Source organism: Symphalangus syndactylus, chromosome X (assembly GCF_028878055.3).
Source record: "Symphalangus syndactylus isolate Jambi chromosome X, NHGRI_mSymSyn1-v2.1_pri, whole genome shotgun sequence".
Lineage (NCBI taxonomy): Eukaryota > Metazoa > Chordata > Mammalia > Primates > Hylobatidae > Symphalangus > Symphalangus syndactylus.
The window spans coordinates 78,281,076-78,307,221 of record NC_072447.2 but is presented as its reverse complement, the minus strand read 5'-3'; the positions used below and the strand labels follow the sequence as shown (position 1 = coordinate 78,307,221).

General features: G+C 37.9%; 1 protein-coding gene across 2 annotated transcripts in view; it reads left to right on the top strand.

Moving 5' to 3' along the window:
• The window catches only part of TEX11 (testis expressed 11), a 399,429-nt gene that overhangs the window by 353,153 nt on the left and 20,130 nt on the right, over positions 1–26,146 (top strand). For both annotated transcript variants that reach the window (XM_055266828.1, XM_055266827.2), the window contains 3 exons: positions 20,057–20,206; positions 21,439–21,547; positions 22,603–22,723. In XM_055266828.1, the coding sequence (XP_055122803.1) occupies positions 20,057–20,206; positions 21,439–21,547; positions 22,603–22,723 (380 nt within the window). The remainder of the gene's footprint in view (positions 1–20,056; positions 20,207–21,438; positions 21,548–22,602; positions 22,724–26,146) is intronic.

Genomic DNA, 26,146 nt, shown 5'->3' with positions numbered 1-26,146 from the left:
CTTCTCAAAACCAAACTAAGTCCAGACAAGTTCCCTTTACCAGCCTCTAAACTCTTTTCTTGTTATTGTAGATAAAGGATATGCATTTCAGGGTGTGCTCCTCCCCTTGGAGTGCTGTACTTTTGCTGACTTTTTCTGATTCTATTTTTATTTTTAAAACATATGTGTGTATGTGTACACAAGTACCCTAGACTGTAAGCTCCACAAGGACAGATACTGTGCCTGATTTTGCTTACCTTTGTATTGTGTGCCTAGCACATAATAGGTCTTTAGAATATACACACATATATATATTCTTATAAAATGTGTGTATATGTATATATATTTATGAATGCATATATCATCTATAAAGCCTTGGAAGGATACACATCAAACTTAACACTTGATAGCCTTGGAACAAGTATTAGTGTGTTTAAGGGACTTTCACTTTTTATTTTGTTTCTGCATTTGAATTTTTCAATGAATATATAGTACTTTAATAATTAAAATGAAAGATACATTTAGAAAAATTATTCTGACTTGTTAGAGGTTTATGTTTCTTGAGATTTTGTATTTCCAATGAACTAATGCCTAAAATAATGAACCCAGTATGTCAGTAATGTAAATAAATCATTAAGCTACCAACTGCAAATAGATAAATTGAGGGAAAGTACAAAGCCAGTGAATCATAAACTCTTGAGGGAAAGTTGGAAAATGCCATCCTTTTAAAAATCTACTCCAAATCAGAGTTAATTAAGAGCTGTATAAACAGTGATTAAAATTTTAGTGCTATGAGAATTGGCTTTTACAAAAGGATTAACCCTGACATGCCATTATATTAGTGACCTAAGGAAAGCAGCTCACCACATTTATTCTGCAAAGTATTTATTAAATTCCTAAGGGCTACTATGTATTGTGGAAATAAGGAAATGTATTACTGTCTCTGTCCCTAAGAAATTTGCAGTAAAGAAAGTAGGTCAGAAACATAATCAATTATACATATATAAGGCAAAATGAAATAACTATACTAATAGGGATACAGAATATATAGGACCACAGAGGAAGAAATGATCTATTCCAAAAGGTGATATTTGAACTTACTCTTCAAGAATAAATAGAATTTTAATGGTAGGAACCAAGTGAACAGAAGCCAGGAGTAATACAGGAGAACATTGTTAGTCTGGGGATTATCTCTTATTCAGGGGTTGTATAGTGGGAGATGAGTCCGTGTCTTAGTCTGTTTCTGCTGCTGTAACAAAACGCCTCATGCAGACGGGGTAACTTACAAAAGAGAAAATTTTTTTTTCTCACATTTCTGGAGGCTGGGAAGTCTACGGTCAAGGCAGGTTCAGTTTTCTGGTGAGGGCTGCTTTCTGATTGCAAGATGATACCTTGTTGCTGCATCCTCCAGAGGGGAGAAACACTGTGTCTTCATAGGGAGGAAAGTGGAAGGGCAAGAAAAGTTAGTGCTGTGTGGAAGCCTCTTTTTTAAAGGCCATAAGGGCTATCTGTAACCCCGTTCATGAGGGAGGAGCCTTCTGGGTCTAATAAGCTATTAAAGGTTCCACCTCTTATCCTATCACATTGGCCATTAAGTTTCAACATCTGAATTTTGGAGGGGACACATTCAAACCACAGTAGGCTGAAAGTAGTGTGATTTGCGATATGCCCATTCTCAATAACAAATTAGGCCACTAGTATCACCTAGTTCCAAGCTATCTCATGTCTCACTTGGACCACTGCAATAGCTTCCCAAGTGTCCTCTCTGCTGCAACTCTTGCCCTCCTAATAAATTCAATAGCCACACAGCAGCCAGAGTATTTTAACATAAGTCAGTTCATGTCAGTCTCCTTGCACTTCCCATTTAAATGGATTTAAAATAAAATCCCAAGTCCTTACCATAATCTACAAGGCCATAGATAATCCGGTCCTTAGATACCTTCCTCGCCACCTCTCCTGCCACTCTGCCTCATAGCTCAATGTACTTTAGCCCTACTATGTCTCGATAACACCTCGTACTTCCCTGCTTCTGGGCCTTGGTATTTGCCCTTTCCTTTGCATTGAACACTCTTGTCCTAGATATTCATATGCCTTGCTCCCCAACTTGCTCAAGTTTTACCCCCTCAGAGACCACACCCTTTCAAAAATAGCAACTTTCAATACTATTTACCCCTTTAATCTGTGTGTTGACTACTTGACATATTCTATGTTGCTTATTGTTTGTCTCCCTAAATAGAATCTAAGTTCCATGCAGGCAGAAAAGTTGTCTGTCTTGTTCATTCTTTATCCATACCTCCTAAAGTTTTGCCTGGCATATAATAGGGCTCAATAAATATTTATTAAATGAAATTCTGCTATAACACCAGAAATTATATCATTAGAGAGTCATTTATTTTAGTATTAGAGTGTTTCGATCTTAGAGAACCCTGTATGCAAAGATCCTTGGGAGAGCTCACAATTTAGTCATTATCAACGTATACTCTGGGAGAGGAACATTTGGAAAAAAATACCTAATGGAGATTGAACTTGGGATTTAGAGCAGAGAAGGGCAGGTTTCCAGTGGTGAAAAAGGAAATTTAAGGGGAAGTTGGGTTTGTACCAAAGATGACTTTGCTTATAGTGAGAAGATACTCAAACCTTTCTAACTTGAGGAAGCTCACAGCTTCTGAATCTCTCTTTCTGGCTGTAAAAAGAGATTTCCTCTTTTGGGTCTCCCTTGAAGATTATCATTTTTGGATGTTGCTAAGAGCATCCTTGGAGTCAGAGTCTCTATATATAGCAAATCATCAAATGTTAGGGCTAGAAGTAATCTTGGTGATTTGGTTTCTTAAAACTATTTATTTTATAACATGAGTTAAACATTTATCACAAAAACAGGAAGATAGAGAAAAGGCTTTAGTTTTTGTAGGTCATTGCAAGGAAGAATTTCGCTTATCTCCAGTGCTATAATTTTGACTTTGGTATAAAGCATTCATCAAGTGTCATCATCGAAAGTATTAGTGGTTATGACAAACAAGGCAAACCTCCTGAGAGCTTTAGAACAAAGCCTAGCATGGATGTTCTGCCAGCAGAAATGCAGTTCAGCTGGCAGGGCAGAGGATTATCTATGTTTTTATGTATTATATATTACATATTTATATATTAGGGTCTCCTCAACCCATCACTGGAAAGGTCATTCTAATTTATCCAAATACAGTAGATAAAAGCTGCCATTTAACAAGGTGTATGCTAAAAATAGAAACATTTTTTGTCTTTTCCATTGTACACACCAAAACTAGGATTGAATGCTTATTCCTTTGCAGGCAGTCTTTGCTCGGTTCCTTCATTGGCTTAATACAGCAATCAGTCATGCATTACTTTTGTCTCAGAGATTAGTTCTCATGGATAAGAAATTCTCAGAGATGAAAGTTTTGAGATCAGCCAAGAGAAAAGGCAATTGGAGCTGATCCTCAGGCACATTAAACAGAATGGTAAAACTTGAGTAGATTTTTTAGTATACATTTTGAGCCAGAACTTAGGCCATAGAAATAGGAGAACCTGAGTTTAGGATTATTTCCTGGAAGGAAATTAAACAATTAGCTGGAGATACCCAAGTATCTCTGATAAAAATGGATCCTAAAAGTCTTCACTTTTGGCAGCATTCCATTTAAATCCTACCTCATAGTCAGCAGAAGCTTACCCTAATGATGCAATCCAAAGCCTTAATGGCAGTGAGTAGAGACTTTGATACAGGGCTATGGAGTCACTGAAGAAATATAGTAGGGGTTCCAGGTTGAGGAGACAGGTTTGTTATGGTTCCCAGATACTTATGGTGATATATACTATTCCTTCTCCAAAGTGCCTGATCTAATTAGGAATGTCAGTCCAATCTCACTGTTCCCAACATATATCTTATTATGGTTTGCTTTTAGAGAGGACAAATGTGAATCTGGAAATTTTATTATTTATTTATTTATTTATTTATTTATTTATTTATTATTATACTTTAAGTTTTAGGGTACACGTGCAGGTTAGTTACATATGTATACATGTGCCATGTTGGTGTGCTGCACCCATCAACTCGTCATTTAACATCAGGTATATCTCCTAATGTTATCTCTCCCCCCTCCCCCCACCCCACAACAGGCCCTGGTGTGTGATGTTCCCCCTCCTGTGTCCATGTGTTCTCATTGTTCAATTCCCACCTATGAGTGAGAATATGCGGTGCTTGGTTTTTTGTCCTTACAGTAGTTTGCTGAGAATGATGGTCTCCAGCTTCATCCATGTCCCTACAAAGAACATGAACTCATCATTTTTATGGCTGCATAGTATTCCATGGTGTACCTGTGCCACATTTTCTTAATCCAGTCTATCATTGTTGGACTTTTGGGTTGGTTCCAAGTCTTTGCTATTGTGAATAGTGCCGCAATAAACATACGTGTGCATGTGTCTTTATAGCAGCATGATTTATAATCCTTTGCGTGTATACCCAGTAATGGGATGGCTGGGTCAAATGGTATTTCTAGCTCTAGATCCCTGAGGAATCGCCACACTGACTTCCACAATGGTTGAACTAGTTTCCAGTCCCACCAACAGTGTAACAGTGTTCCTATTTCTCCACATCCTCTCCAGCACCTGTTGTTTCCTGACTTTTTAATGATCACCATTCTAACTGGTGTGAGATGGTATCTCATTGTGGTTTTGATTTGCATTTCTCTGATGGCCAGTGATGATGAGCATTTTTTCATGTGTCTTTTGGCTGCATAAATGTCTTCTTTTGAAAAGTGTCTGTTCATATCTGTCGCCCACTTTTTTATGGGATTGTTTTTTTTTTCTTGTAAATTTGTTTGAGTTCTTTGTAGATTCTGGATATTAGCCCTTTGTCAGATGAGTAGATTGCAAAAATTTTCTCCCATTCTGTAGGTTGCCTGTTAGATGGTAGTTTATTTTGCTGTGCAGAAGCTCTTTAGTTTAATTAGATCCCATTTGTCAATTTTGGCTTTTGTTGCCATTGCTTTTGGTGTTTTAGACATTTTCTTGTACAGTTATCTTAGCACAATGTCTCCTGATCAGAATAAGTTGCGTACTATAACTCACCTACGTATTCATTACTTATTTTCATAAGATTCCCCAAGCTTTAAACTTCAGTCCACCCCTAAATGATTATATATATATATATATATGTATATCTCACAATACACATTCTTTTCAAGTGCACTTGTAACATATACCAAAATAGATCATATGCTGGGCCAAAAAACAAGTCTCAACAAGTTTCAAAGGATCGAAATCATACAAGGTATGTTATCCAAACAAAGTATAATTAAATGAGAAAGCAACAACAGAAGGATGATTAGGAAACCCCCACTGTTGGAAATCTAGAAGAAACACTTCTAAATAACCCATCAATCAAAGAAAAAATCAAAATGGAAACGATGGAATAGATTGAACTTAACAAAAATGAAATATGACATCAAAACTTGTTAGATACAACTAAAATAAAGGAAAAGACATAGCTTTAAATGCATATATTAGTAAAGATTAAGGGTTGAAAATTGATGATCTAAGCTTCCAACTTGAGTCTAGGGAAAGAACAACAAATTAAAGATAGTAGAAGGGAGAATGTAACAAAGATAAGAGCAGAAAACAAAGAAATGAAAAACAACACGCAACACAGAAAATCAGGCTGGGCACAGTGGCTCATGCCTGCAATCCCAGCACTTTGGGAGGCCAAGGCGGGCAGATCACCTGAGGTCAGGAGTTTGAGACCAGCCTGGCCAACATGGTGAAGCCCCGTCTCTACTAAAAATACAAAAATTAGCCAGGCATGGTGGCACATGCCTGTAATCACAGCTACTGGGGAGGCTGAGGCAAGAGAATCGCTTGAGCTTGGAAGGTGGAGGTTGCAGTGAGCCAAGATCACGCCACTACACTCCAGCCTGGGCGACAGAGCAAGACTGTGTCTCAAAACAACAACAACAACAATACAGAAAATCAACAAAGCTATAGGTTGCTTCTTTGGAAAGATTAATACAATTGCTAAAAGTCTTGCAAGATGGATTGAGAAAGAACACAAATTACCAATATCAGTAATTCAAAAGTGGGCATCACTACAAGTCCTTCAGACATTAAAATCACAATAAAAAGGATATTGTGAACAACTTTATGCCAATAAATTTGACAGTTTGGACAAAATGGACAAATTCTTTGAAAAGTACAGCTACCAAAATTACTTTCCCGCCCCCCATTACTTCTCAGCTTTTTGGCTAAGATCAATTACAAAATTGTGCCTCCAAAAATAATCTGAGTAGTCCTATTTAGACTATTTTAAATAGTCCTAAACCTACTAAAGAAATGAAACCTTAAATACCTTCTCACAAAGGAAATGGCTTTACCAGTACATTATTCCAAATATATAAGAAAGAAATAATATCAATCTCATACAAATATCTCTTATGGAAAATAGAGAAAAAAGTAATACATTGATTTTATGAGGCCAGCGTGACTCTGATTACAAAAACTAAAAAGAAAAATACAAGTCAGTGTCAGTGTCTTTTTTGTTTGTTTTTTTTTTGTTTTTATTTTTGTTTTTTTGAGACGAAGTCTCACTCTGTCGCCCAGGCTGGAGCGCAGTGGCACGATCTCAGCTCACTGCAACCTTTGCCTCCCAGGTTCCAGCGATTCTCCAGCCTCAGCCTCCCAAGTAGCTGGGACTACAGGCACGCACCACCACGCCCGGCTAATTTTTGTATTTTTAGTAGAGATGGGGTTTCACCATGTTGGCAAGGCTGGTCTTGAACTCCTGACCTCAGGTGGTCCGCCCGCCTCAGCCTCCCAAAGTGCTGGGATTACAGGCGTGAACCACCACACCCGGCCTCAGGCCAGTATCTTAAATGATAGATGCAAAGATCCTAAACACATTTTAGAAAATTGAATCCAGCAATATATAAAAAGTATACTGCATCATGACCAATATTGCTTATCCCAGGAATTCACCATTCAAAAATGAGTGCACATTAACAAAATCAAAGAGGAAAACATAATAATCTCAATAGATGCAGAAAAAGCATTTGAAAAAAATTCCATACCCATTCATGATGAGAACACTCAACAAACTAGGAATAGAAGGTCACTTCCTCAATCTGATAAACATTACTTGAAAACAAACTACTCCTTACTTTGTATTTAATGGTAAAATATGAACACTTTCTCACTGATGTCAGGGAATGAAACATGGATATACACTATCACCACTTCCATTCAATATTATACTGGAATAATTCCAGGCCTCCTAGTAACCCATCTCACATCTTAGGTCTAATTGATCACTCTCTCCATGCTGCCTCTTAAAGACGATCTGTTCTTTTTTAACTTCAGTTGTAAACCCTTTATGTGCTTTAGGACGGTTTCCAAAGCATTTGTTAAGCTCTGTCTTCTTCAGACCAACTATTTCAGAACTGGGTTCTATTTTCCAACCTTCTAGTCATAGCCATTCTTCTCCTCTACATGTTTGCCAGTAGTGGATTGTGAATCAGAACATGTGGGATTAGGGTCCTGGCTCTCCATTAATTTGCTGTTTCCATGGGTAGGAACAGCATTTAGTTTCTCAGCCATAATCTTCTCATCTGGAAAGTGGGGTTAATAACCCCTGCCCTGTGTATGCATTAGAAGGGCATTTTGCCTATCCGAAGGACGCAGAATAATGGAGCAATTTCTAAACCATGACTTTGAAAGCAGTGCAGAGACCCAGCCAATCTACCATTTCCAGGAGCTGACAACATAATTCCGACAACAAATGTAACCTGAAATAGATAAACAAACTACATCTCTATAATGGAATACTACTCAGAAGTAAATGAATGTTTAAATGCATTTGCCAAGTGAAAAAAGACAGACCCAAAAGGCTATGATTCCATTTATACGATATCCTGGAAAAGGTAAAACCATAGGAACAGAAAACACATCAGTGGTTGCCAGAGGTTGGACATAGGAGTAGGAGTTCCCTATAAAGGGGTAACATGAGAGAATCTTTAGGGTAATGAACATCCTATAAGGAGCAGTGATAGTGGACACACAATTCTATGCATTTTTCACAGCCAACAGAACTATATGCCACAAAGAGTAGCTTTTACCGGATACAATTTTAAAATAAATCAATCAGGATGTGGAGGGAACCCCAGATGGAATTCAGACTGTGACAAATGAATTTGACTGTATTACGAATGAACTACATAGCCACATGGAAGGGGGTGAGGAAGAAAGAAGCTGATTTAAGTAACTTTGAAAAACTCTGTTTTGATTAAATGCAAGGCTAAAGACAAAAAGAACTATGCACAATACTGTATTCTAGTTGGTAACTTTTTTCACGTAGATATGGATTAGCAATAATGAAAATACTTTACATGTTTAGTCAGTTTTGCTGTTACATGGCATATGCATGCCTAAAAATTATTACAGTATCCAAAATTGTGTAATAAAGACCACAGGGCTTATGGGAAAAAATGGGGTTGGGGTATAACACTAAAAAATTTGGTCTGTGACATATTAAAAAAAGATAAGAACCTAATAAAATGACAGCATGGTTTTATATATGTTAAATGACTAAAAATACATGAATACTACAATAAATATGGCTTTTTACCTTAAAAAAGACCTGGCATTTGCTTATGGAAGTGAGTATCAGAAGGATTGCAGCTTGTGAGATACTGTGAAGTGGTGGGAGGAGGTTGTCTGAAATCTGATGGAAAGTTATAGCAACAGATGTGGATGAGTGTGGCCCATAACACATTCAGTGAACTGAGGTAGTGGATAGAAGTTCGAGTTGTGCACGTGTGTGTTATGCATCTTCCTATACAGCTTGGTTCAGCCAGATGCTGCTTTCTGCATTCACCTACTATTTCACATAGACTAAATTGCACATAAGCAAGTACTTAACTTACATAATTTACATTAATTGTTACCTAATATATCAATCATGTTGGAACAAATTCACATTTTCAAAAACATCTTTATAACAACTGTATGTATGTGTGTGTGTATATATGTATGTATTATGTATATGCAAACAGACATGCATATAATATGGTTTTCTTTATCTGTGATTTGGAATAAAGTTTTAAAAATAAGTAAATTTGGGCTGGGCACGGTGGCTCACACCTGTAATCCCAGCACTTTGGGAGGCCAAGGCGGGTGGATCATGAGGTCAGGAGTTCGAGACCAGCCTGGCCAATATGGTGAAACCCCATCTCTACTAAAAATACAAAAATTAGCTGGGCATGGTGGCACGTGCCTGTAGCCCCAGCTACTCGGGAGGCTGAGGCAGAAGAATTGCTTGAACCCAGGAAGTGGAGGTTGCAGTGAGCTGAGATCACGCCACTGCACTCCAGCCTGGGCGACAGAACAAGACTCTGTCAAAAAAAAAAAAAAAAAAAGTAAATTGGTATGGTTGTTGGATACAGGTTTGTATATAAATAATTAATTATATTTCTGTGTACTAGCAAGAAATTATTGGAAAGTGACCTTTAAAATACAATTTTTGATAGCATCAAAATCCATCAAATGCCTAGTAATCTATAATGAAAGATGTATAAGACCTCTGCACTGAAAGCCACAAAACCTTGAAACATGGCTGAAAGAAATTTTTAAAGGTCTAAATAAACGCAGATATATGCCATGTTCATGTATTAGAAAACTCAATATTGTTAAGATATATCAGCTTTCCCAAATTGATCTATAGATTCAAAGCAATCCCAATCAAAATCCCAGCTGGAGCTGTGTGTGGTGGTTTACAGTACTGTAATTCTAGCACTTTGAAAGGCCAAAGTGGGAGGATTGGTTGAGTCCAGGAGTTCAAGTACGGCCTAGGCAACATGGCGAGACCCTATCTTTACCAAAAAAAAAAAAAAAAAAAAAAGCCCGGTGTGGTGGCATGCACTTGTGGTCACAGTGGTCACAGCTACTTGGGAGGCTGAGGCAAGAAGATCACTTGAGCCCAGGAATTTGAGGTTACAGTGAGCTATGATGGTGCCACTACACTCTAGCCTGGGTGACAAAGTGAGACCTTGTCTCAAAAGATAATGAAATAAAATAAATAAAAACTCGTAGGAGAATATCTTCATGACTTTGTGGAGACAAAAGATTACCAACTATAAAAGAAAATATTGATAAAGTGGACTTCATTACAAGTGAGAACTTTGGTCTGTCAAAAGATATCCTTGAGAAAAGAAAAAGACAAGCCACAGATAGGAAGAAGATATGCCAATACATAAGCTTGACAACTTCCAGAATATATAAAGAATTCTTACAACTCAACAAGAAAAGACAAATAACCCAATAAAAAAATGGACAAAAGAATTGAATGGCCAGGCGCAGTGGTTCATGCCTGTAATCCCAGCACTTTGGGAGGCTGAGGCGGGTGGATCACCTGAGGTTGGGAGTTCGAGACCAGCCTGACCAACGTGGAGAAACCCCATCTCTACTAAAAATACAAAATTAGCCAGGCGTGGTGGCACATACCTGTAATCCCAGCTACTTGGTAGGCTGAGGCAGGAGAATCGCTTGAACCCGGGAAGTGGAGGTCACGGTCAGCTGAGATCACACCATTGCACTCCAGCCTGGGCAACAAGAGTGAAAATCCATCTCAAAAAAAAAAAAAAAAGAATTGAATGGAAATTTCACCAAAAAAAATGTATAAATGGTCAATAAGCAAAGGAAAAGATGCTCAGCATCATTACTCATCAAGAAAATGCACATTGAGAAGTCGCTGCACCCTCACTGAAATGACTTAAAAAATCAAGTGTTAATGAGGGTGGGAAGCAACTGGAGTTCTGGCACACCACTAGTGGAAATGTAATTGGTACAACCACTTTGGAAAACTGTTTGGCAGTATCTGCTAAAACCAAACATGTTTCTATCCCAGCAGTGACTGTGAAATCTCACTTTTAGATATATACTCAGGTGAAATGAGTACATCAGTTCACCACAGTATGTACAAGAATGTTCAAGACAGCTCTATTCATAAGAACTAAAAATTTGAAGCAACATTACTGTTCATCAGCAGAATGATAGATTAAATAAATTGTGGTATGTACATACAATGGAATACTACAAAGCAATAAAAGGAATGAACTTCTGATAGCATAGAAAAATATTTATGAATATGACAGACATTATGAGCAAAAGAAGTTGGTCCCAAAAGAATACACAATATAAATTCAATTTTTCAAACAATTTTATTGAGATATAACTCACATGCCATGCAGTTCACCCATCAAAGTGTACAATTCAATACACTTTAGTGTATTCACAGATATGTGCAACCACCACTGATAATCAATTTTGGAACATTTTATTACCTCAAAAAGAAAGCAACGTACCCTTTAGTTACCCTCGCATTTCTCCCACAAGCCCTGAACAACCACTAATCTACTTTCTGTTTCTATAGCTTTGCATATGCTGAACACTTCATGTAAATAAAATTATATAATACATGGACTTTTGTGACTGCCTTATTTCACTTAGCATATTTTTAAAGTTAATTCATGTTGTGGCGTGTCAGTACTTCATTACTTTTTATGGTCAAATAATATTCCATTGCCTGGGCATACCATGTTTTATTCATCCATTCATCAGTTGATGGACATTTGGATCGTTTCCATCTTTTAGCTATTATGAATAATGTTGCTGTAAACACTTGTGCACAAGTTTTTGTGTGGACATATTTTCAGTTTTTTTTTTGTATATACCTAGGAGTAGAATTGCTGGGTCATATGGTAACCATATGTTTAATCATTTGAGGAACTGCCAGAGTGTTTTTCACTGAGCTATGTCTCTGTTGTGGTACCAGTACCATGCTGTTTTGGTTACTGTAGCCTTGTAGTATAGTTTGAAGTCAGGTAGTGTGATGCTCCAGCTTTGTTCTTTTGGCTTAGGATTGACTTGGCAATGCAGGCTCTTTTTTGGTTCCATATGAACTTTAAAGTAGTTTTTTCCAATTCTGTGAAGAAAGTCATTGGTAGCTTGATGGGGATGGCATTGAATCTATAAATTACCTTGGGCAGTATGGCCATTTTCACGATATTGATTCTTCCAACCCATGAGCATGGAATGTTCTTCCATTTGTTTGTATCCTCTTTTATTTCATTGAGCAGTGGTTTGTAGTTCTCCTTGAAGAGGTCCTTCACATCCCTTGTAAGTTGGATTCCTAGGTATTTTATTCTCTTTGAAGCAATTGTGAATGGGAGTTCACTCATGATTTGGCTCTCTGTTTGTCTGTTATTGGTGTACAAGAATGCTTGTGATTTTTGTACATTGATTTTGTATCGTGAGACTTTGCTGAAGTTGCCAATCAGCTTAAGGAGATTTTGGGCTGAGACAATGGGGTTTTCTAGATATACAATCATGTCATCTGCAAACAGGGACAATTTGACTTCCTCTTTTCCTAATTGAATACCCTTTATTTCCTTCTCCTGCCTGATTGCCCTGGCCAGAACTTCCAACACTATGTTGAATAGGATTGGTGAGAGAGGGCATCCCTGTCTAGTGCCAGTTTTCAAAGGGAATGCTTCCAGTTTTTGCCCATTCAGTATGATATTGGCTGTGGATTTGTCATAGATAGCTGTTATTATTTTGAGATACGTCCCATCAATGCCTAATTTTTCGAGAGTTTTTAGCATGAAGGGCTGTTGAATTTTGTCAAAGGCCTTTTCTGCATCTATTGAGATAATCATGTGGTTTTTGTCTTTGGTTCTGTTTATATGCTGGATTACATTTATTGATTTGCATATGTTGAACCAGCCTTGCATCCCAGGGATGAAGCCCACTTGATCGTGGTGTATAAGCTTTTTGATGTGCTACTGGATTCAGTTTGCCAGTATTTTATTGAGGATTTTTGCATCAATGTTCATCAGGGATATTGGTCTGAAATTCTCTTTTTTGGTTATGTTTCTGCCAGGCTTTGGTATCAGGATGATGCTGGCCTCATAAAATGTGTTAGGGAGGATTCCCTCTTTTTCTATCAATTGGAATAGTTTCAGGAGGAATGGTACCAGTTCCTCCTTGTACTTCTGGTAGAATTCGGCTGTGAATCCATCAGGTCCTGGACTCTTTTTGGTTGGTAAGCTATTGATTATTGCCACAATTTCAGAGCCTGTTATTGGTCTATTCAGAGATTCAACTTCTTCCTGGTTTAGTCTTGGGAGGGTGTATTTGTGGAGGAATTTATCCATTTCTTCTAGATTTTCTAGTTTATTTGCGTAGAGGTGTTTGTAGTATTCTCTGATGGTAGATTGTATTTCTGTGGGATCGGTGGTGATATCCCCTTTTTCATTTTTTATTGCATCTATTTGATTCTTCTCTCTTTTCTTCTTTATTAGTCTTGCTAGTGGTCTATCAATTTTGTTGATCTTTTCAAAAAACCACCTCCTGGATTCATTAATTTTTTGAAGGGTTTTTTGTGTCTCTATTTCCTTCAGTTCTGCTCTGATTTTAGTTATTTCTTGCCTTCTGCTAGCTTTTGAATGTGTTTGCTCTTGCTTTTCTAGTTCTTTTAATTGTGATGTTAGGGTGTCAATTAGAGCCCTCAGAAATAATGCTGCATATCTACAACTATCTGATCTTTGACAAACCTGACAAAAACAAGCAATGGGGAAAGGATTCCCTATTTAATAAATGGTGCTGGGAAAACTGGCTAGCCATATGTAGAAAGCTGAAACTGGATCCCTTCCTTATACCTTATACAAAAATTAATTCAAGATGGATTAAAGACTTACATGTTAGACCTAAAACCATAAAAACCCTAGAAGAAAACCTAGGCAATACCATTCAGGACATAGGCGTGGGCAAGGACTTCATGTCTAAAACACCAAAAGCAATGGCAACAAAAGGCAAAATTGACAAATGGGATCTAATTAAACTAAAGAGCTTCTGCACAGCGAAAGAAACTACCATCAGAGTGAACAGGCAACCTACAAAATGGGAGAAAATTTTTGCAACCTACTCCTCTGACAAAGGGCTAATATCCAGAATCTACAATGAACTCAAACAAATTGACAAGAAAAAAACAAACAACCCCATCAAAAAGTGGGCAAAGGACATGAACAGACACTTCTCAAACGAAGACATTTATGCAGCCAAAAAACACATGAAAAAATGCTCATCACCACTGGCCATCAGAGAAATGCAAATCAAAACCACAATGAGATACCATCTCACACCACTTAGAATGGCCATCATTAAAAAGTCAGGAAACAACAGGTGCTGGAGAGGATGTGGAGAAATAGGAACACTTTTACACTGTTGGTGGGACTGTAAACTAGTTCAACCATTGTGGAAGTCAGTGTGGCGATTCCTCAGGGATCTAGAGCTAGAAATACCATTTGACCCAGCCATCCCATTACTGGGTATATACCCAAAGGATTATAAATCATGCTGCTATAAAGACACATACACACGTATGTTTATTGCGGCACTATTCACAATAGCAAAGACTTGGAACCAACCCAAATGTCCAACAATGATAGACTGGATTAAGAAAATGTGGCACATATACACCATGGAATACGATGCAGCCATAAAAAATGATGAGTTCATGTCCTTTGCAGGGACATGGATGAAACTGGAAATCATCATTCTCAGTAAACTATCGCAAGGACCAAAAACCAAACACCGCATGTTCTCACTCATAGGTGGGAATTGAACAATGAGAACTCATGGACAGGGGAAGGGGAACATCACACTCCGGGGACTGTTGTGGGTTAGGGGGAGGGGGGAGGGACAGCATTAGGAGATACACCTAATACTAAATGATGAGTTAATGGGTGCAGCAAACCAACACGGCACATGGATACATATGTAACAAACCTGCACATTGTGCACATGTACCCTAAAACCTAAAGTATAATATTAAAATTTAAAAAAAGCAGCTGCATCATTTTACATTTCCACCAGCAATGTATGAGGCTTCCAGTTTCTCCACCTCCTTCTCAACACTTGTATTACCTGCCTGTTTTATTCTAGCCATCCTAGTGAATGTATAGTGATATCTCATTATGGTTTTGATTTCCTGATGAATAATTTTCCTGATGACCAATGGTTTTGAGCATCTTTTCAGATGGTTATTGGCTATTGTATCTCTTCTTTGGAGAGTATCTATTCACACCCTTTCCCAATTTTTCATTAGGCTGCCTTTTATTATTGAGTAGCAAGAGTTATTTATGTATTCTAGATACATGTCTTTGATCATATATATGCCTTGATTTTGCCCCACTCTGTCAATTGTCTTTTCTCTTTCTTGATCATGTCCTTTGAAATACAAAATTCGTTAACTTTGAGGAGGTCCAGTTTATCTATTTTTCTTTCATTGCTTATGCTTTTGATGTCATATCTAAGAATCCATTGCCAAATCGAAAGTTATGAAGGTTTACCCCTCTGTTTTCTGCCATGAGTTTTGTTTTTTTTTTTTTTTTTTTTGGATAATTTGAAGAAGGTTTACTTACAAAAGTGTTTATGCAGGTTGGTGGACCTCAAGCAGATTGAAATCCAATATCAGTTAGAAGCCTAATTCTTTCCAGTGTTGTGAAATTAAATATCACCCATATTCCTCTCAGCTAAATTCTTCCCCTTCCTCTAGAAGGATTTTTTTTTTATTGTACTTTAAGTTTTAGGGTGCATGTGCACAATGTGCAGGTTTGTTACATATGTATCCATGTGCCATGTTGGTGTGCTGCACCCATTAACTCATCATTTAGCATTAGGTGTATCTCCTAATGCTATCCCTCCCCTCTCCCCCCACCCCACAACGGCCCCTGGAGTGTGATGTTCCCCTTCCTATGTCCATGTTTTCTCATTGTTCAATTCCCACCTATGAGTGAGAACATGCCGTGTTTGGTTTTTTGTCCTTGCGATAGTTTACTGAGAATGATGATTTCCAGTTTCATCCATGTCCCTACAAAGGACATGAACTCATCATTTTTTATGGCTGCATAGTATTCCATGGTGTATATGTGCCACATTTTCTTAATCCAGTCTATCATTGTTGGACATTTGGGTTGGTTCCAAGTCTTTGCTATTGTGAATAGTGCCACAATAAACATACGTGTGCATGTGTCTTTAAAGCTGAAACTAGATCCCTTCCTTACACCTTATACAAAAATTAATTCAAGATGGATTAAAGACTTACATGTTAGACCTAAAACCATAAAAACCCTAGAAGAAAACCTAGGCAATGCCATTCAGGACAGAAGCATGGGCAAGGACTTCATGTCTAAAACACCAAAAGCAACGGCAACAAAAGCCAAAATTGACGAATGGGACCTAATTAAACTAAAGAGCTTCTGCACAGCAAAAGAAACTACCATCAGAGTGAACAGGCAACCTACAAAATGGGAGAAAATTTTCGCAACCTACTCTTCCGTGAGTTTTATAGTTTAGCTCTTATCTTTAAATATTTGATCTATTTTGAGTTAATTCTTGTATATGCTATGAGGTCAGGGTCTAACTTCATTCTTTATCATGTGGCTATCCAGTTGTCCCAGAACTATTTGTTTAAAAGACTATCGTTTCCCCCACTGGCTGGTCTTTGCCCCTTGTGGAAAATCAGTTGACCACAGACATATTGTTTTATTAATGGGTTGTCAATTCTATTCCGCTTTTATATATATATATATATATATCCTTATGTCAGTACCATGCTGCCTTGATTACCATTGCTTTCTATTTTCTTTTTCTTTTCCTTTCTTTTTTGTTGAGACTGAGTCTTGCTCTGTTGCCCAGGCTGGAGTGCAATGGTGCCATCTCGGCTTACTGCAACCTCTGCCTCCTTGGTTCAAGCAATTCTCTCAGCCTCCCAAGTAGCTGGGACTACAGGTGGCCACCACCATGCCTGGCTAATTTTTGTATTTTTAGTAGAGACAGGGTTTCACCGAGTTAGCCAGGCTGGTCTCGAACTCCTGACCTCAAGTGACCTGCCCACCTCGGCCTCCCAAAGTGCTGGGACTATAAGCATGAGCCACTGTGCCCAGCCTCCATTGCTTTCTAGTAAGCTTTGAAATCAGGAAGTGTTAGTCCTCCAACTTTATTCTTGGTTTTCAAGATTGTTTTGGTTATTCTGGGTCCCTTGAATTTCAATACGAATTTCAAGATCAACTGTCAGTTTCTGAAAAAAATAACTGAGCTGGGATGCTGATAGGGATTGTGTTGAATCTATAGATAATTTTGGGGAGTGTTATCATCTTAACAATGATAAATCATCAAATCCATGAACATGGGATATGTTTCCATTTTGTTACATCTTGTTTATTTCAATGATGTTTTATAGTTTTTAGTTTATAAGTTACATAACAAAATGGAAACTAAGTTACATAACTTATACACTAAAAACTACAAACTTACACACTAATTCCTTCTTTTTCTTTTTTTTTTTTTTGAGACAGAGTCTCACTCTGTTACTCAGACTGATGTGTAGTGGTGCGATCTCAGCTTACTACAACTTCTGCCTCCCGGGTTCAAGTGATTCTCATGCCTCAGCCTCCTGAGTAGCTGGAATTACACACATGCGCCACCACGCCCGGCTGATTTTTTTTTTTTCATAGAGTTGGGATTCTGCCATGTTGGCAAGACTGGTCTCTCTCAAACTCCTGGCCTCAAGTGATCCACCTGCCTTGGCCTCCCAAAGTGCTGGAATTACAGTTGTGAGCCACCATGCCTGGCCCTTGTTCTTTATTTCTAAGTATTTTCTTCTTTTTGATGCTGTTATAAAGGGAATTGTTTCAATTTTATTTTCAGCTGACTCATTGCTGCTATATAAAAATAGAATTGGCCAGGCATGGTGGCTCACTTTGGGAGGCCAAGGCCAGAGTATCACTTGAGCTCAGGAGTTTGAGAACAGCCTGGGCAACATAGTGAGACCTTGTCTCTAATAAATAAATAAATAAATAAATGATTTTTGTATATTGATCTTGATGAACTTGCTGATTAGTTATAATGGCATTTTACTGGATTCCCTAGGAATTTTATTCACAAGATTATAGCATCTTGTGAATAAGATTGATGTTTTTATTCTTTTTGATGCTATTGTAAATGGATTTGTTTTGCAGAGCTTCAAAACACTTGAAGCAAAAACTGCTAGAACTAAAATGAGGAATAGACAAATCCATAACTACTTGGAAACTTCAATATTCCTTTCTTAGTACTCAATAGAATAGGTCAACAAATACTCAATAAAGATATAGAAGACATGAGCAACACTATCAGCCAACTTGACCTAATTGACATTTAGAACACTCTACCCGACAACAGCAGAATACAATTTTTTTAAATTCATAAGGAACATTCATCATCGTAAGCCATATTCTGAACCACGAAACAAACTTCAAAAAATTTAAAAGTACTGAAATCATAAAATTATTGAAATATCCAAGTATTTTCTCTGACCACAAGAGAATTATATTATATATCTATAATACAAAGTTATCTGTAAAACCTTCCAATATTTGGAAATTAAACAACATACTTTAAAATAATCCAGTAGGCCAAAGAGGAAGTGACAAGGGAAATTAGGATTTTTTTTAATTGAATGAAGATGAAGACACAACATACAAAAATGTGTAGGCTACAACTAAAGCAGTATCTAGACAAAAGTGTATAGCATTAAATGCTCCTATTAGAAAAAAAAAAAGAAAGGTCTCAAGTAATCTAAGTCTCCACCTTAAGAAACTAGAAAAAATGAGCAAATTAAACCCAATCGAGCAAAAGAAAAGTAATAAAAATAAGAGCACAAATCAATAAAATTTAAAACAGAAAACAGTAGATAAAGTCAATGAAACCAAAAGTTTTTTTTTTCTTTTGAAAAGATCAATACAATTGATAAACCTCTAGCCAGGCAAATCAAGCACAAATTAACAATATCAGTAATAAATGTGGAGACCTCACTAGAGATCCTACAGACATTTTAAAATGTAATAAGGGAATATTATGAACACTTTTATGTCCATGAATTTAGAATTTTAGGTGAAATGTACAAATTTCTTGAAAGTCACAAACTACCAAAGCTCCCTCAAGAAGAAATATATACTCCTATGCCTATTAATTAAATTCATAGTTTAAAATCTTCCAACAAAGAAAACTGCACTGAAGAATTCTACCTAACATTTAAAGAAGATGTGATACCAACTCTATACAAATTCATTCAGAAAGGAGGGCCAATTCCCAGTTCATCTTATGAGACTATTATCCTGATACCAGTAGTAGACAAAGACAATATAAGAAACTGCAGACCAAGATTCCTCATGAAAATAGATGCAAAACATAAACGCAGAAAAGTAAAGATAGTTGCTACCTTGGTTGGATGGTATTGACTGGAAAGGAGCACAAAGGAACCTTCTGTATTGTTGGAAGTGTTTGTTATCACAATCTAGGTAGTTATTACACGGGTTTAAACACATGTAAAAACTCATCAAGCTGTTTAAGATTAGAGCACTTCTTTCAGTTTGTTGTATATATGTCATACCTCAAAACATTTTTCAATGTTCAATCTACCAAGAAGGATGAATGAAAACTGTCTCACATAGTTCAGTGTATGACACCTGACATGAAATTCTTTCTATGTTGATGCCCAAGAAATTCTGTCGACTAATGAAACAGTTTGGAAACTCTCCTCTATTCTGCTTAAAATAAAGTCACTGTTAGTTTATACAGCACTGTATCTTCTGGTTAACTCAGCCATTAGAGTGAGCACCAGCCCAGTTGAAAGTTCACAAGAAGCAAGTAAACATTGGATTTGAATTAGAATCAATGATAGCAGCAGGGTTTTCTCAGGCTGTTTAGAAGCATCATGGCAACTGTTTGAGAAAATATAGGTAGTTCTAGTGAATGCACTACAGAATGTTGGAAGTAGCGGTGAGCTTAGAGATTTTAAAATGTTAGAATCAAATAAAAAAATAAATAAAATTTAGAATCTGTCTACAGCAGTGAAGATGACCTTCAAATTGTAAGTAAAATTAATTTTTCTTAGAAGGAAAACCTCTCCAGTTAGTGAAATTACAACCAAAGAGAATAACAAAATATAATCACAAAGAATGTTGCATTTTTGCCTCTTTCTTAGGGACCTTCTCAAATGATTCATGTGAGAAATTGCTTCTGCTGTACGAGTTTGAAGTTAGAGCCAAATTGAATGATCCATTACTGGAAAGCTTCCTGGAATCAGTGTGGGAGCTGCCTCATTTAGAAACTAAAACATTTGAAACAATTGCAAGTAAGAGCTATATTTATGCTTTTGTAAGGCTGGTGCCCGTTTAGATCGTATGACTTTTTTTCTTCTCTTTACTCTTGTTTCTTACCTCCAGGTAGGAAATAATTTTTCCTCATAGCACTTTGTTTCTCCTTCTCTAATGCCATTCTTAGACTATTTTGTATTATGATTATTTGTGCATTTATCTTCTTTACTCTATGAGATTATAATCTCTTAGGGTCATAAACAATAATTACTTAATTTGTACTTACAAACCCTAGCGAAGTTCATTGCTCCTAATAGGTGCTCAAATTTTTTCTGTGTGGAATTTAATTATGTAACTACACAACAGGGGGAGCTCAAACTTTAGAAAGTTTTTCTGGGCTAGCTAGAAATAACTGAGTGCTTCAACAATCAAAAGTGATGCAATCTTAGCTGTTTGTTGAAATGTACAGAGAAATACTGGTAATATTTTTTAACACAACTGCCACTCTCAAATTTCAGGCCGAACTTTAAGTGGGTTTGGGGGCTTAGAGCCTTTTTGGGAGTACACTGCAGGAAACAGCCTAATTATCTTCCCTTTTTAACTCTCACCCTCTTCAGGAACATGTGTGTGGTTAATAAAAATATTAGGTAGCTCCAAGTGCACAAGAGTCACATTTGCCTTTCCTTGGTCTTGCCAAGACAGAATTCCTAGAGCCATGAAGCAGATGATATATACTTTATGGACATGTGACAGTGACCACTGCTCCTTGTATAACAGAACTCCAATTCTAAAAATCTGTTAAATGCATCTGGAAGTCTTAGGGTTAGTTACCTCTGATACTCCCTTGTCAAGTGTTTCCTATTTTTAGTATCAGATAAAAATAGAACATTTTAGTACAAACCTGTTTCGATTAGTGCCCTTTTACTGATCTGCTTTCTGTTTCCTTCTTAGTGTGCCCTTCCTTGACTCTCATTCATAAGATTATTGCTTCACCTGTATGACTGTGTGCAAGGTCATAGAAACAGTAGGTTTTCTGTTGATGTTTGCTAAAACAGGATGTTACTTGGTAATCCCACCATGCTACTCTGCCCAGAAAGTAGAAGCTATTTCCAAAAGCGATTGTAGATTTATCATTTATAAAATTCATTGTTGTTTATTTTTGTTCATCTGTTTCAGCCCAGTTTCATTAGAGAAAGCAAGTGGTAGCCTGGGATGAAAACTGATGGGTGACATTGTCATGTTCACAACCTTTTTCCTTTTCTTCCTTTAGTAATAGCAATGGAAAAGCCTGCACACTATCCTTTGATTGCTCTCAAGGCCTTGAAAAAGGCTTTATTGCTCTACAAAAAGGAAAAATCAATTGATGTATCACAATACAGGTTAGTAAATACAATCCAGCCTTTTTGCTAGCCAAAAGAACTATAGTCAATGCCTCATAAGTAACCAATCGTTCTTAATTGACCCAACTTAAAAGATGATATGGGGATGATCTGGGGGCACTCTTGTGAACAGCTCCATACTGAGAGTTGTATTACAGACCAATAATTATTTAGCAAAGTCAAGGGGCTTGGTTTTCCCAAAGGAGGAAAAAAAGGGGAAAAGTTACTTCTTTGTGTGAATCTTTGTATATAATAAAACTGCTAAGTACCTTTCTTTCTTTGTTTCATCGCTAAATAATATTCCAAATGTACAGAAAAGTACAGGGGTTAATATAACAAACACCAACGTATCCACCACCCAGATTGATTTGTTTTATTTTTAGAGATGGAGTCTCGTGATGTTGCCCAGGCTGGATTCAAACTCCTGGGCTCAAACGATTCTCCACCTCAGCTTCATGAGTAGCTGGGATTACAGGCACGCAGCACCCAAATTTAACAAATGTTAACATCTTGCTATGTTTGCCTCATTATTTTTCTAAGCACTTTAAGCACCGATAAGTGCTGTATAAAATATTATCTATTGGAGACTTTTTTGTTTTCTGTGTCCAGACATGGGGAAAAATAGATGTTGTGTGACTTTTTTTGTCTGGAAAACATCATTGCAGTCTTCCTGTGTTAAGGCACGAAAGACAGTTCTTGTGGAATCATTCCACTTTAAACCCCAGTTCCCTTGCCCATTTGAGGAAGTACCGAGATGTTTTAAAATGCCTGTAAATTGAACCAGCTCATAAAATATAATAGCCACAACTCCTTCGTGCAGGAAACTAAAAAAAGAATGAAAGACAACCATGGGCATGAAAAAAGAAAGGATTGGTCAACCTGTTTTACAGCTTCAAAAATCTGTCTTCTGAGGTTGGAGGCCAGATAAAACCGAGGGAAGAACAGAAGTGTTTTGAAGCTGTTAGTCTGGGATGAGATCCAGATTTTACTTATCTTAGCCATGAAGCCAATGATTTCTTTCCTTATGGGATGAGTTTTCTCTTTTTGATTTTCAGCAAATGTATGCACAACTTGGTTAACCTCTCAGTGCCAGATGGGGCGTCGAATGTAGAGCTCTGTCCCCTGGAAGAAGTTTGGGGCTATTTTGAAGATGCTCTGAGCCACATTAGCCGCACTGTAAGTCAGATAGTGATATTAAACTTTCAGTTAATTTTAAAGAACTGAACTGTCTTGCGTACTATAAATTATATACAATAGTGCTTTCTGATATGAGTTTTAGGATAAATTCATATTGCAATTTTGTAGTTACACACTACAGAATTTTCCTGGGTTTCTGAAATATAAATAGTTGAAAGTAGACATTTTCTAACACAAGTGTATTATGGATTAGGTCCAAGTAGCAGTACCACCAGGCATTTTGAATTATTTTATATTTTCAAATCATGGTGGGATGATTACTTCCTCTGTGATGATATGAACCTTTTGAAAAAAAGTTATTGCTATTCCCATCCTTTCTCAGAAACATCCTTTCTCAGAAGAGTAGAAGGAACATTGAAGACCTGTATTCTAGTCCCTCCTCTGCTGATTTATTTTTCTTTTCTGTGCAGGTTTATTCAGTGGTTTTAAAATTAGGTTTCTTGAGGTATAATTTACATATCATAAAATTCACCCATGGCTTGTGCACAATTCAGTGAATCTATAGAGTTGTGCAACTATCATTACAATCCAGTGTTTTTTAATTTTAAAAATGTTTTATTTTTAATTTTTGTGGGTACATAGCGGTGTATATATTTATGGGGTACATGAGATTTTTTGGTACGGGCATAAAATGCATAATAATCATATCAGGATAAATGGGGTATCCATCGCCTCAAGCATTTATCCTTTGTGTTATAAGGAATTCAATAATACTTTTAGTTTTTAAAAATGTACAATTAAATTATTGTTGATTATAATCACCCTGTTGTGCTATTAAGTACAGATCTTATTCATTCTATTTTTCGTACCTATTAACCATTTCCACATTTCCCCACCCCTCCTCTGGTAGCCATCACTCTACTCTTTCTCTCCCCAACAGTTCAACTATTTTAATTTTTAGCTTTCACAAATAAGTGAGAACATGGGAAGTTTTTTTGTGTGTGTGTGCTGGGCTTATTTCACTCAACATACTGACCTCCAGTTCCATCCATGTTGTTGCAAGTGACTGGATCTTATTCTTTTTTATGGCTGAATAGTACTCCATTGTGTATAGGTACCACATTTTCTTTATCCATTCATCTGTTGATGGACACTTAGGTTGCTTGCAAATCTTAGCTATTGTAAACAGTGCTACAACAAACATAGGAGTGCAGATACCTCTTTGATATACTGATTTCCTTTCTTTTGAGTATGTATCCAGTAGTGGGATTGCTGGATCATACAGTAACTCAATTTTTAGTATTTTGAGGAACCTCTGAACTGTTCTCCATAGTGGTTGTACTAATTTACTTTCCCACCAACAGTGTGCGAGGGTTCCCTTTTCTCCACATCCTCACCAGCACTTGCTATTATTGCCTGTCTTTTGGATATAAGCCATTTTAACTGGGGTGAGATGATATGTCATTGTAGTTTTGATTTGCGGTCCTCTGATGATCAGTAATGGTAAGTACCTTTTCATATGCCTGTTTGCCATTTGTATGTCTTCTTTTGAGAAATGTCTATTCAGATCTTTTCCTTATTTTAAAACTCGATTATTAGATTTTTTTCCTATAGAATTGTTTGAGCTCTCTATATATTCTGGTTATTAATCCCTTATCAGAGGGGTAGTATGTAAATATTTTCTCTTATTCTCTAGGTTGTCTCTTCACTTTGTTGATTGTTTCCTTTGCTGTGCAGAAGCTTTTTAGCTTGATGTGATCCCATTTGTCCATTTTTGATTTGGTTGCCCATACTTGTAGGATATTGCTCAAGGAAGCTTTGCCTACTCCAATATCCTGGAGAGCTTTCCCAGTATTTTCTTGTAGTAGTTTCATAGTTTGAGGTGTTAGATTTAAGTCTTTAATCCATTTTGATTTGATTTTTGTATAAGGCAAGACATAGGGATCTCAAGTTTCCTCCTTCTGCATATGGATATCCAGTTTTCCCAGCACCATTTATTGAAGAGACTCTCCTTTCCCCAAAGTATGTTCTTGGCACCTTTGTCAAAAATGAGTTCACTGTAGATGTATGGATTTATTTCTGGGTTTGCTATTCTGTTCCACTGTGTTGAGCTGCCTGGCGCTGGAGGAGGGGTGATACAAGCACCCTTGTGGCCACTACCACTGGGACTGTGCTGGTCAGTCCTGAAGCCAGCACAGCACTGGGTCTCACCCAAGGCCCACTGTAACCACTACCTGGCTACCACCTATGTTTGCTCAAGGCCTTAGGGCTCTACAATCAGCAGGTGGTGAAACCAGCCAGGCTGTGTCCTTCCCTTCAGGGCAACGACTTCCCCCTGGCCCCAGAGATGACATGCAGGAGCCAGGGCCTGGAGTCAGAAACCCTAGAAATCTACCTAGTGCTCTATTCTATTGCAGCTTAGCTGGTATCCAAACCGCAAGACAAAGTCCTTCCCACTCTTTCCTCTCTCCACACGCAGAAGAGTCTCTCCCCGTGGCCACCACCATCAGGTGGTGTGGGGAGTTCTGCCGGGCTACTGCCAGTGTTCACTTAAGGCCCAAGAGCTCTGCAATCAGCTTGTGGTGAGTGCTGCCAGGCCTGGGACTCATACTTCAGAGAAGTGGGCTCCTCTCTGGCCCAGGACAGGTACAGAAATGCCATCCAAGAGCCAAGGCCTGGAACCGGGGACCCTAGGAGCCCACTTGGTGCTCTAACCCACTGTGGCTGAGTGGATATCTAAGCTGCAATACAAAATCCTCTTTACTCTTCCCTCTGCTTTTCTCAAGCAGAAGGAGTCTCTCCTCATAGCCACCACAGCTGGGAATGCACTGGGTCACAACTGAAGCCAGCATGTCTCAGAGTCTCACCTAAGGCCCACAGTATGTACCACCTGGCTACTGCTGCTGATTATTGAGAGCCAAAGTGCTATTTAGTCAGCAGGTGATGAATCCTGCCGAGGCTGGGTCCTTCCCTTCAAGGCAGTGGGTACCCTTTAGCCCAAGGTGTGTCTCAAAATGTTATCTGGGAACTAGGGCCTGGAATGGGGCCCTCATAACTATGCCAAGTGCCCTATCCTACTGTGGCTGAGCTGGTATCCAAGATGCAAGACAAAGTCCCCCTTAAGCTTCCCTCTCCTCTCCTGTAGTGGAAGGAAGGGGTCTGTTTTGGAGCTGCAAACTGCACTGCCTGGGGTTGAGGGAGGGGTCGTGCAATCACTCCCTTGGCTGCCCTGGCTGGTGTTTTACTAGGTCGCATGTCCCCCAGATGCACTGGCTCCAAGCCCAGCACTGCACTAGGATTTGCCCAGGAGTTGCAGTCCTTGTGGCCTAGACTGCCTCTCAAATTTATTTAGAACCCCAGAGCACTTTAGCTCTCAGAGGCAAGGCTTGTTGGAACTCAAGTTCCAACTACTGGGATGGACAATTGCTCTCTAGCTAGGGCTGGTCTAAATACTCCCTCCAT